The sequence below is a fragment of the Eleutherodactylus coqui genome, chromosome 5, assembly GCF_035609145.1.
Source record: "Eleutherodactylus coqui strain aEleCoq1 chromosome 5, aEleCoq1.hap1, whole genome shotgun sequence".
Taxonomy (NCBI): Eukaryota; Metazoa; Chordata; class Amphibia; order Anura; family Eleutherodactylidae; genus Eleutherodactylus; species Eleutherodactylus coqui.
In genome coordinates this window covers 41903208-41915694 of record NC_089841.1, presented here as the reverse complement: position 1 = coordinate 41915694, position 12487 = coordinate 41903208, and the positions used below count along the sequence as shown (strand labels likewise).

The 12487-nt window shown below is 44.8% G+C and overlaps 1 protein-coding gene across 1 annotated transcript in view; it reads left to right on the top strand.

Annotated features, from left to right (window-relative positions):
• Positions 1-12487, top strand: part of ANKRD55 (ankyrin repeat domain 55) — a 54401-nt gene that overhangs the window by 21740 nt on the left and 20174 nt on the right. Inside the window, exons 3-8 of the mRNA XM_066601827.1 lie at positions 1498-1628; positions 3352-3461; positions 5498-5558; positions 9799-9927; positions 10436-10620; positions 12203-12370. Of these exons, the coding sequence (XP_066457924.1) occupies positions 1498-1628; positions 3352-3461; positions 5498-5558; positions 9799-9927; positions 10436-10620; positions 12203-12370 (784 nt within the window). The remainder of the gene's footprint in view (positions 1-1497; positions 1629-3351; positions 3462-5497; positions 5559-9798; positions 9928-10435; positions 10621-12202; positions 12371-12487) is intronic.

Here is a 12487-nt window from a genome sequence, read left to right as displayed (position 1 = left end):
GATGGAGCTCTCCTTTTTCCCGCTCTCAATCACTCCTTTTTATCCCTTCACACATACCACATGACATGACAGACTGATACATCCACATGCAGGCAATGATTTTATTGCTGTGTTAACCTCTCAAGCGCTTCAGCTGTGTAACACACACACTGGATATGAGAGGACAACCTTTGCACAGTGCATCAACATAAGAGAAAACATGTATGACATTTATGGAGGGGACCAGGATGGTGTTCTGAGCCACTACATATGTCCTATTTTCGCGCAAGTCTCACATGAGAATTGGACATACAATGTGTGTGGTGTCCTGCATATCCCACAGATGTTCGTTGTACCTGAGAATCTCGGGCACAAATCACTCTTAACCGTAACTTTATACTTTTCTGTCAGTATAGCCTTATGGGGCTTGTTTGTTATGTGACGAGCTGTAGATTTCATTGGTACCATTTTGGGGTACATATAATGTATTATAGAACTTTTATTACTTTTTGGAGAGGACAGGGAGAAGGAACATCAATTCTGTCAGTGTTCTTTCATCTTTCTTTTTTACGGCATTCCCTATGCTGTGTAAATGTCATAATTTAATCTGCGGGTCGGTATGATTGTGAGGATACCAAAATTATATGTATTTTTAGTTTTTTCCAATTTTTTACAATATAAAGCCTTTAAAAAAGTGTTTTTAACATTTGCTGTGCAGGATAAAAAGGGTCTTCAATTTATTGTCTGAGTCATTATAGAGGTGGCAATACCCAGCAAATATTTTTTTAATTTTTGTACAATACAACATTGAATAGAAGTGTTCAGTATAATCAAACTACTAACGACCACTTGTCAGTTAGTATGTGAGTGCTTCTGATGCTCCCCCCTTGTGACGTCATTGCTCCCCCCCCCCCCCCCTGTGACGTCAACAAAGGTCCTACAACATATATAAAACACAGAGCCTGACCAGCCAAAGAACAACACGGTTAGGGCTCTTGGAAGGGAAGGACAAAAATAACAAAATGAGAATACAACTAAGCCGATGTTATCGCAGACACAACTCAGTGGTCCTGACAGCAGACACCGACCTACCGCCACCACAGAGATCCGGTGGGCTGAAGGACCTGCGGTGATGTCACTGCTGTGGGAGGAGACAAGCTATGTTTGTCTTGTGTGGGAATCAGGATGTAGCAAAGCTGTGTGTGTAATGTGTTGTGTGTTTAATGTGTGGGAATCAAGATGCATGTAGTAGAGCTGTGTGTATGATGTGTGGGGATCATAATGGATGTACCATGTAGCAGAGCTGTGTGTGTAATGTGCTGTGTGTGTAATGTGCAGGAATCAGGATGGATGTAGTAGAGCTGTGTGTGTCATGTGCTGTGTGTGTAATATGTGGGGTCAGGATGGATGTATTAGGGCTGTGCGTGTGATGTGTGGGGATCATAAATAAACCGTTAACCTGTACCGCAGATTGTTTTCCAGAAATTCCTTAAATACACTGTGCTGCTGTTTTTCCAGGTTGCACCCCTTTGATGCATGCAGTGTCCGGACGCCAGGTAGATACAGTGAAACTACTGCTGAAAATGGGAGCAAATATCAATACACAAGATGCCTGTGGGAGGACGAGCCTGTCCTTAGCCACATACCTGGTAGGAAAACGTTCATTGATTTTAAAGAGTAATACTTAATGTGTTATAATTATTTTCCCCTATGGAGGCGCTGCTGCTGAATTAAACACTTTCTACTAGGTTCTAAGTAGCAGGACACCCTATAATTTACATATATAAGGTGACTCTCCTGACGAAAACTCTTTTATACAATGTATATACAGTAATCTCCTGAGCTCCCCCTAGTGGTGGCTGCAGTTAGTAGAATGTTATCATGTAACTATGACTATACAGGAGATTACTGTAAACTGTGTTACTATACAGTACAATGTGTATACAGTAATCTCCTGAGCTCCCCCTAGTGGTGGCTGCAGGTAGTGGAATGTTATCATGTAACTCTATGACTACAGTACATACCGGTAGGAGGATCGCAGCTCTATATCAGAATAACAAAGCTCTAATCAGTATAAATATATATTTTTAAAAATGTTTCAGTTCAGAGTTGTAGACCTATTTAAGGAAAAAATAATGTTCACATGCAGACAGTGACTTATCAAATGTATCCAGAAATCTGAAAATGAAGTCTCCTTGCAGGCCAAGTCTTCTGCCTGAGACAGCTGCCATATGTTGCTGGGCACTGAGCTCTATATGATAAAGTTACCTAGATAACTAACGAGAGCAAAGGAGGCAGGAAGCGCAGTGCAGATAACAGCAGGGCTGCGCCACCACTATAACATGGGGAGACATCACAGGGCTCTTCCGTTCTCCACGCCTTATACTTACACAGCTGGCACATTTGACCTACTCTACCAATTTGGCAGCCATGAACCCGCAGTTCTCCAGCTGCAGCAAAACTACAATTCCAATCATACTGGAGGTTGTACAGTAGCTTCATTACATCTGGAGAGCCCCACATTAACGACCACTGATATAGTTTATCTAGTAGTATAATAGTACATGCAACAGAACCCTCCTATTTAATGCAGGATTATCCCGCAAAAATGTTCTTAAAGGGATGGAGCTGATACAAATGCAAAGGGTGTCATCCATACCAGAATCTACATCTAATGGTGGAAAAAGTCTGCAACCTGTGGACTCAGCTGAAGTGTTCAGTTTCCCTGCAGTGCCTCTACAGGAGAAATGAAGTATTACACAGTGTATAGTCACATCAATGGGTTGTCTGTGTAATACAGGACAGGATGGGTCCTACATAGAGACATTCTTCATAACCACTCTGGACAAGATATGAAAGTCTTGAACAGAGGACTGTTGTTATTAAAATGACTCTCTGGTACTGCGAAAAAACATTTTCAAGTGACTGCAGAACAAAAGTTATATTACCCGCTACCCTATTTTCTCCTAATTTGTCCACTGATCTGCTTCTTCATGGGGCCACTCTTCATTCTTCTCACATAGCTACGGCGCTTCTGCCACTACTAGATGCACACTGTTCAGACACTACATGCTGCTTTCAGATTGGCCAGAGCTGCGGGTCCTGCCATCAATAGTTTACAACTGGACAAACCCTTTAAATGAGTTGTCTGGTTTAGAAAATCCGTTTTTCATAGACCCGGTTAATGAATTCTGTAGTAAAAAAAAATAAACTGAGCTATACTTACCCCTCTGCCACCACCAGTATCCAGCACTGCAGCCCCGCTGTGGTCCTGGTGTTTGTTGTGACAGATGACGTCACTGTTGGCCAATCAGTGGCCCTAAGCATTGTTACTGTAGAGCATTTTGCATAGTTCATGTCTTCTTCTTGCAGGGATGGCTGGAGGGTTGTGTGAGTTTGCTCAGAAATGGCGCCAAGCAGAACATCCCTGATAAAAATGGCAGACTTCCTCTACACGCTGCCACTGCGGAGGCGGATGTCAGGTTAGTCACTCAGTGATGTATTCAGCCACATAGCCTATGCACTCAAATGGGGCAATCACTCTCGGGTCCTCCAGGGCCTGAGGACAGGCTGTGGAGTGTGCAATATGTTTCTCCTCACGTTGGCCAACAAAACCCACCATGTATGAGAAAGGAAAAGGTGTACAGCTGCCTCTAAAAGAAGAGGCTCACCTTCCAATATATTTCCCAGAAGTTTCCCTCTACATTGATCTGGCCCAGTTCCTGCTCCACGCTCACCGTTGTGTACAGATGGTTTTATAAGAGTATAGCATCACGACCAGGGGCGGGCCCCAACAGCTGAGGGCCCCTGTGCAACAACAGAAAGATATAGCCTCTAGACCAGAAACCCCCTTTACATATATTCCAGAACAGCTCTTTATTCAGACTTCAGACCCCTCTGTGTACAGACCCCAGACCAGACCTCTCTATATACAGACCCAGACCAGACCCCCCACCACACTTATACAGTCCCCAGATTCCCCATGTATACAGACACCAGAACAGACTCCTCTGTATATAGACCTCAGAACAGGTCTGCCATTACATTAATACAGAGCTAAAACCCACCCTCTCTTTTTACAGACCCCTAACCCTTTATCAACACCCCAGACCAGACTACCCCATTAATACAGAGCGATCTTCTTTTTATACACCCTCATAAATACAGACCCAAGAACAGACACCTGCTAAACTAATACAGACCCCAGAACAGACCCCCCTAAACAAATACAGACCCCAGAACAGACGCTGGCTAAACTAATATAGACCCCATAACAGACCCCCCTAAACAAATGCAGACCCGCTAAACTAGGGATGCCACTAGCTATGCACCCCCCTGTGTGGTGTCCTGCAACGACCGAGACACAAGGCCCAACGCTTAGGAGATGGCGGGGGTAGAGATGGCACTTGTCACGGTGGCTCTACCAACTCCTCCCCTGAGGGACGTGTGCAACCCTGGTCAAGTTGCTGCTAGGCCTCTTCCAGGCAACGCTGAGGCAGCGGTTACCTGAATAAACAGTGTGGTAGATCTGAATTATGTCACGGGTGACACCATTGTTCCTTACTCTGCAGGATGTCCGACAGGAAAAAGAATAATAGAGTCCACACACAAGTACTTGACAACCTCAGTCACTGACCTTTCCCAGTGACTGGAACTTTACTGGAAAGATTAGTAACTTCACACACCAGTGCAGGAAAGACAAAATTACGGACGTCAGGAAGGAAAGCACAGGATGATACCGGGCCTACAGTCCATGTTATCTGTATGACTCTGCTCCTGGACACACACTCTGGGACACAGGATGATACAAGGTCTACAGTCTTAGTTATCTATATGACTCCACTCCTGGACACACACACTCTGGGACACAGGATGACACCGGGCCTACAGTCTTAGTTATCTGTATAGCTCTGTTCCTGGATGCACACACTGGAGGGACACAAAGCACTCCACTGACACTCCTGCTTAAGCAGATTTCTGAACACTGCACGGCGGTCTCTTTCTTTCTCTTTTATGATGGGGATCCGGGAACTAGCTCATCCGCGCACCTCTCTTCCTCTTCCATCCTTCACCACATGAGGGTTGAAGGTACACCCATGGGGCCGTCACTCTCCCTCCACACTCTACCATTGAAGACAATGGAACTCCCTCTTCTTTCACACCACCTTGCACTTATATTTATCTCTTACATACCCACGTGACAATATAAATTGATACTTTTCTCAGACATATCTCAAACATTCACAAACATTAACCTCTGACATGCTGCAGCTGAGCAATACACATACCTATTGACAATTATGGAGGGGCCAGATATATTTAATTCGGGCCACTACACCTGCACCAGCCCAGTGTTTATGGTTTGTCCACCCCTGACCATAAGGTGGCTTATCAGTCTCCTGTACTCCTTAGCGCGCCTCTAACAGGGTGCCCACATGTCACTTGTAGCAAGTGTGATGATGGCGGTTTGTTCTGATGGCGGTCGGTCACTGACTGCTTTTGTCTTTTTTTTCTGTAGACTTTTATCTGTTCTTCTGCAGCAATCAAATCTAAGTGAGATCAACCACCAGGACAACGAGGTGAGTGATGGCGGCTCCTGGACGTGCGTAGTATTTGTTGTAAGTGCGGATTTCATGCAGTACATCTTAAAGGGGTTGTCCCGCGCCGAAACGTTTTTTGTTTTTTTTCAATAGCCCCCCCCCATTAGGCGCGAGACAAACCCGATGCAGGGATAAAAAAAAAAACCAGATAGTACTTACCCGAATCCCCGCGGTCCGGCGTCTTCATACTTACCTTGTGAAGATGGCCGCCGGGATCTTCACCCTCGGTGGACCGCAGGGCTTCTGTGCAGTCCATTGCCGATTCCAGCCTCCTGATTGGCTGGAATCGGCACACGTGACGGGGCGGAGCTACGAGGAGCCGCTCTCCGGCACGAGCGGCCCCATTCAGCAAAGGAGAAGACCGGACTGCGCAAGCGCGTCTAGCACCATGGAGACGGGGACGCCAGCAACGGAACAGGTAAGTGAATAACTTCTGTATGGCTCATAATTAATGCACGATGTATATTACAAAGTGCATTAATATGGCCATACAGAAGTGCTTACCCCCACTTTGTTTCGCGGGACAACCCCTTTAAGCGAATGAGGTCCCACAATCTGGAAGAATCAGTGCGCATTTGAGGAAATGCTGAGGATTTTCTAACATCACCAGCATGAATATCACAGATTTTTTCTCAATTTCTGCTTAGCTCATTGCAAAGGGCTTATAGCCACATCTGTGAAAGCATCTGCCACATGAGAATGTCACTTTTAACCCATTGCTGCAATCAGATATGGCTGGCGCTTGCACACTGTTAACTCCTTATGCAACGATCTCTCACTCGCATGCGCATTAGCTTCTGACCACCGGCTACTGCTGCGCCTTGCTTTTTCTTTGCAGAGAAGGGATTTTGCGCAGCGCGAACGAGGATTTTTTCACGCTGCCCATAAGACCTTCGCTGCAAAGACACAGTAGAGCATAGTGGTAGTTGATGGCCAGGAGCTAAAGTGCAAGCATACGAGAGATTCCAGCCACTCAACAGATAGCTGCATATGGAGCCAGCAGTGTGCAGCGTCCGAAGAACGGGCCCCAGCCTAGGAGACAGCAGGGTAGAGTTATGCCTTGTCACGGGGCTCTACCATCTCCCACCCTGAGGGTAGCATGGGACCCGTCCAAGTAACCGAGGGCAGGCCTTTCAATGGGGTAACCCAATACGTGGTTTACTTTAAGTCCTTGTCACTCGTGACGTCACCATTCCATCCTCTTCGGTGATACTGCATCAAGGCGATTAAAATAGTCCACACTCAGGAAAATGTTTTAAGAGCAGAACCGGGAACGGTGGGTAAAGCCCATTTACTTGAGAATAACTTGTAACAGCCCAAAACAAATTACATCTACTATCAGGACATTGGTGCAGGCAAATTAGTGGTGTGACAGGGAAGTTCTCTCGGGTTGCTCCAGACGATCCGCAGTTGACTTGTCTGCGTGACCCGCTTTCCGGCAAACTTCTGCTCTCTCTCTCTCTCTCTACTGGTACACACTCATGTTTAGGAAAGGGCACTCAGCGCTACATGGCAAGTTGATGCACATTTGCGGTCCTCCAGCTCACTAACCTGAAAGCCTGGTTAGATTGGGCCCAGGGCACACACAAGGCAATCGCTCACCTCTTTCATCTCCATGCACAGACCGCTCAGTGTCTGTGGAGTTCAATCAGCAGAACTTCTCTCTTTCTTGCCCTCAGAAGTGCTTGCTAGTCTAGGCTCGGCTCCCTTACATTCCATCTTACAAACACATATATAAAACAAAGTCACATGACACACAAGATGATACATTTTCCAGCCATAACCCAGACAGTAACCCATTCAGTGCCACAGAGGTGCAATACACATCAAATTCACTCACATAGAAGACACTGACAATACATAGGTACAAAACAAATGCATTCATACTTAAAAGGGGCCCTGTTACTCTGGGTCACTACAAGTGCACAAGCGCCAACCATGTCCACTCCATAGTGGAGTTTGTTGGTTATCCTAGCAACGAGCAGAAAATATCTTTATAGAAGACTACAGCTTTGAAAGAAAACGGGGTATTTTTTACATTAGACATTATTGGCGAGGGCTTTACTTTCGGATTTGCAGTACATTGGAATGGGTTACTCAGAGGGGACTATGCCTTTAATGAGATAGATCCACAGTGAGCTCCTTCTACTAGGCATGACCACAACCATGTAAAATACTAACTCCTAAACTGTTGTAGACCACTAGGTATATTACATGTTGTCAGTAAACCAATCTATGTATAAGATACGATGTGGTACTTGCATAAAGCCGGCAATGTGACTGTAATACTAAATAGCGGGGGATGGAAGCACGCCGTACATGCGCAATATTTATTGACTTCATTTTCATAAAACTGTAAATCCCTGATGATTACAGTGATGAGATGCATCTCTTTAAAGGCGGACAGCATATTACTGCATGTCTACGATGTTTTGGAGCATCTCTATAATTAACCCCTTCTCACAGCAGCTGTTTTTGTTTTTTTTCCTTCATTTTCATTTTTTCCAAAAATCATAACTTTTTAATTTTTCTACAGGAGGGCTTGTTTTCTGTGCGATAAGTTGTATACTTTAGTAGTACCATTTAACGTACCATATGATGGATTGGAAAATTGTTAAAAATTAAATTTCTAAGTGAAGGGCAATGGAAAAAACACACAATTTCCCAATTTTTTGTGCAGGGGATGTTGTTTTTATGCTTTTTTTTTTTGGTGCGATAAGAATTAAATGTTCTCAGTACAATTTCAGCTACAACAATTTTTTTGTGTAGCAGTGCTTAAAAATACTTTTTTTTATTGCTGTCTAGCCATCTTTTGACTCCCATAACTTTTTTATTTTTAGTGCAGTTTTTATTGGTTCCAGTTTGGGGTACATATAGCTTTTTTTGGGGTTCATATGACTTTTTGATAATTTAATAGTAATTTTTTCTCTTGCAGATGGGGGGTCCAAAAAAGTGCATTTATGATAATTGTGTATTTCTTTCCCTGATGACATTCATCATGCTGGATTAATAAAGTGATATTTTAACGGGACACTGTCACCTCCGAATAAGGAGCTGGTGGACGTATTTTTATACTCACCTGCTCCTGGTTCCCACTGTGTCCCCTAGTGAAGTCCGTCGGCGGTCTGAAAATCTGTTTCTCTTCAGACCACCATGCACACTCTCTCTAGCACAGACTGCTGCTGGAGAGTGCCCGCAGAAGTGGTCTGAAAAGAGTAAAAGTTTCAGCCCACATGCAGAATTTCCCCAGCAACACTGTGGGAACTGGGTAGCTGGTGAGTACAAAAAATACATCCCCCAGCTCCTTGTCATCTCTCGAACAGCACTGTCACTTAGCTTATGGTGCTGTTCAGAGGTGACAGTGTCTCTTTACTAATTTGGACTTTACGGACTTAGCTATACCAATTTATTTTTTATGTGATGGCTGGGAAACGTTTTTTTCAACTTTCACTTATTTATTTTTACTTTTTTTAGTCTCCATAGTCTTTTTTTAGTCTTCACATTACAGTTGTGATTGTTTCGCTGTTTATACAATTTACTTTCAATATTATAGTATCTTGTATTTCTGCAAGCATTCTATTAAGGAGTTTAAGGGGTTTTGTCATTATAAAAAAAAAAAAAAAACATTTCCAAGCATCCAGGCCCGGCACAAAATAAAAAATATATAGCATACACATCTCTCCTGACCCCCTTTAAGGCTATCGAGCCGAGGAGAGGTGAGTAGCACTTTATTTTTTCATTTTGCGCCGTACCTGGCTGCTTTGGAGAATGTTTTTGTAATGACAAAACCCCTTTATTACACAAAAAGTACATGGCAGCCCTTCACTTAGCCCCCAAGCTGCCATAACGACCCAACGGCCACCCAGGATTTTGTTGTGTTTGAGTCGTTTATAAGGAACGCCATCTTTTCTCCTTAGGGAGAGCACCTAGAAGGTAAGTGAGTGAGGAGACTTATAATGCCATTCCTGCTCCTCTGGGTAATATGCAAATAAGGGAGATGCCTTCCAATAGGTGGCGCTGCAGATGTATTGTTCTATATACCTTATTCGAGTCGTTTATGTGACAAAGGAAACTAGCAGCGGCATCTAAAGGGTTAACTGCCACAATGGGCGTTATCTCCCATCCCAGCCATTGTGGAAGATGTCAGGAAAGGAGTTAAAGAACATTTCTTCCTAAGATAGGGTGACAATTCTTGGTGCTTCTCTCTGGTCTCTGGCAGGGGATGACGTCTCTGCACTGGGCAGCGTTTCACAACCGGCCACAACATGTGCAGAGTTTGCTGCAGAAAGGAGCCGACCCGACGCTGGTGGACAAGGATTTTAAAACGGCTCTTCACTGGGCGGTCCAGGTACAGAGGGGGGTCTATCTTCAGGCTGAGACTGGTCTACAGGGGAACAAGCGAATCCTTCACTGGGCCTTAAGTAGCCTCAAACCACTATATTAGAGGCACAGTACACTCATTGCATCTCAGGTAGCATATGATATACTGGCCAGCTTACATATTTATATAGACTCATCGGCTGGTTGAGATGACATATAGGTATATTAACATGCTGGCAGTATCCTTCCTTCTTGGGCCCCACCTTCTCCACAACCCTGCAGGAGCCCCCGTCAAACATCTTACAACTTCTTGATACTACCTGTGGCCTGGTGCTGTGTGAATTTGTATGCCTGGCTTACAGAACTGAGTGGGCCATTAGTCCAAGGCAAGGGTCTGAAATGTGTATTACCCCATTGCAGCCTGAGTAGTAGAAGGTGGTCCTGAGAAGGAGGGTCAAACCATCATGTCCTTGTAGGTATTTCTACTCTGATCAGACCCCGACATGAAAAATAACGATTGACTGCTGTGATTTCAGAGTGGAAACAGAGTGCTGTGCTCCATAATCCTGGACCATGAGCAGGGCCAATCCACCATTAACTATGACGATGAGAATGGAAAGACCTGCATGCACATTGCCGCTGCCGCAGGGTACAGTGACATCATCTGTGAACTGGCCAGAGTCCCTGAATGCAATCGGCAGGCCCTCGACGTGGACGACAGGTACGATATGAAGGGTAATAATGAGCGCTCTCCTGCGTGTAAATGTGGGATCTGTAGGGGTGCATCCTGTTTTACTGGAGTCGTACGTTGTTCACATGACCATGCAGCTATTCACTAGCCTTAGCGGTCATGAGCCATTAATGCAGACGTGAGCTCTGAGGCCAGAGATTGGTTGCAGTGATCATGGGAATAAAGAATGACAGTTGACGGCTGCAGGAGCTTTCGGGACTGGAGTAGCGGCACTAGAGCGGCAGGATATTTAATGGGTGATTAATGGGTTTTTTTGCCTCTTTTATACACTTAGCTGCTCTCTGGGCAGATTTTTTTTTTTTAAACTCAGTTTACTCTTTAAATAACTTGCAGGTAGTGAATCTAATCCGCATCCTTAACTGTCCCGGATCCAGTAAGACAGTCCCAGATTTCGAGTGCTGTCCTACCATTTCGAAAAGGTTGGAGTATAGCGTACTATTGTTATCTTAAACCCAACCCTCCCTCTCTGGTCTCGGCAGCTGCAGTCCTGCAGTTAAAGAGCATTGGGATGTGATGTGTCTTGGCGCAGTGTCAGCATCAGGACCTTTTATGGCGGCTGCAAAGACCAGAGGGGTAGCGTCCAATTTGACATGACAGCAGGACATTTGCCAGCATCAGTATTTTTTAACCCTCTCCATGATATTCTTCCTCATCATCATCTAGAAGGCCAGACCAGGTGTGTCATTATAAGGTGGCTTCTAGTTTATGAGGGGTGCTATAGGGACATCACTGGGCACACTGTTTCTGTGTGGAGGCACAAATGGGGCATCATTACTATCTAGGGGACATTAAGGGGGCATCATACTGTGGTTGGTACACTGAAGAGGTATCCTTTGTGAGAGGAGCACCAAGAGGACATCATGACTGTGTGTGGAGCACTCAAAGAGCATCATTATTGTGTGGGGGGCACTAAGAGGGCATTATTACTGTGTAGTAGACACTAAGGGAGCATCATTAGTGAAGGGGCAGTATTATTGTGTGCCATGCAAAGAGGACACTATGAAAGTGTATGGGGCACTAACGACTCTATTACCGTGTGGGGGCACAAAGGGGCAGGAATAGGTGGGGTTAGAAGCATGGCTTAACATAGAAATGTTTGTTACGGTGCGCTATGCTGTAGATAATACCCCTCTTTTTATGCTTTGAATCTTGGAAGGTCTGATTATGTAATCTCTGAATGAGAAGCTTTTAGTTCCTTGTAGTTGTATGAATTGCAGAGGAGTAACTTGAGCCTCCTTGACCCCAATGCAAAATTTGTAATAAGCCACCACCTACCATGTGCCATTTATAATACTGCTATCTTCATATTTGGTAAAAAGACCTTTGGGTCCCTTCAGACTGCAGAGCTGAATATCAACTGCTGCCTCTACACCTCCTACTGTGCACCCCGAGGAACTGAGATTAGAAGGCATTTTATATATTTGCAGACATCACTCAGATTGCTGCACATGGAACGCAGGGATAACTCTGGATCCTGCCCCTCCGCCCCGGCACTGGACTCATAACACCATGGTTATCTTTATCATAGCTATTTCTGACTTTTTGTTTGCAGAACTCCGTTGCACTGGGCGGCAGCTGCCGGAAAAGCAGACTGTGTGCAGACCTTGCTGAAGTTAGGAGTAGATATGAACCCCAGGGACATCAATGAGAATACGCCCCTGACCTATGCCATGTACTGTGGGCACAACGCATGCATCAAGCTGCTTTCTCAGGAAAACAGGTAACATCCACAACCATCTCCATCCTTCATTAGTAAATGGTCATATTTGATGCTCATTATGCGCGGTCATTGACATTTGTAATTTTGGTCTGAAGCTCTATTGTACTGCTGGAGGCC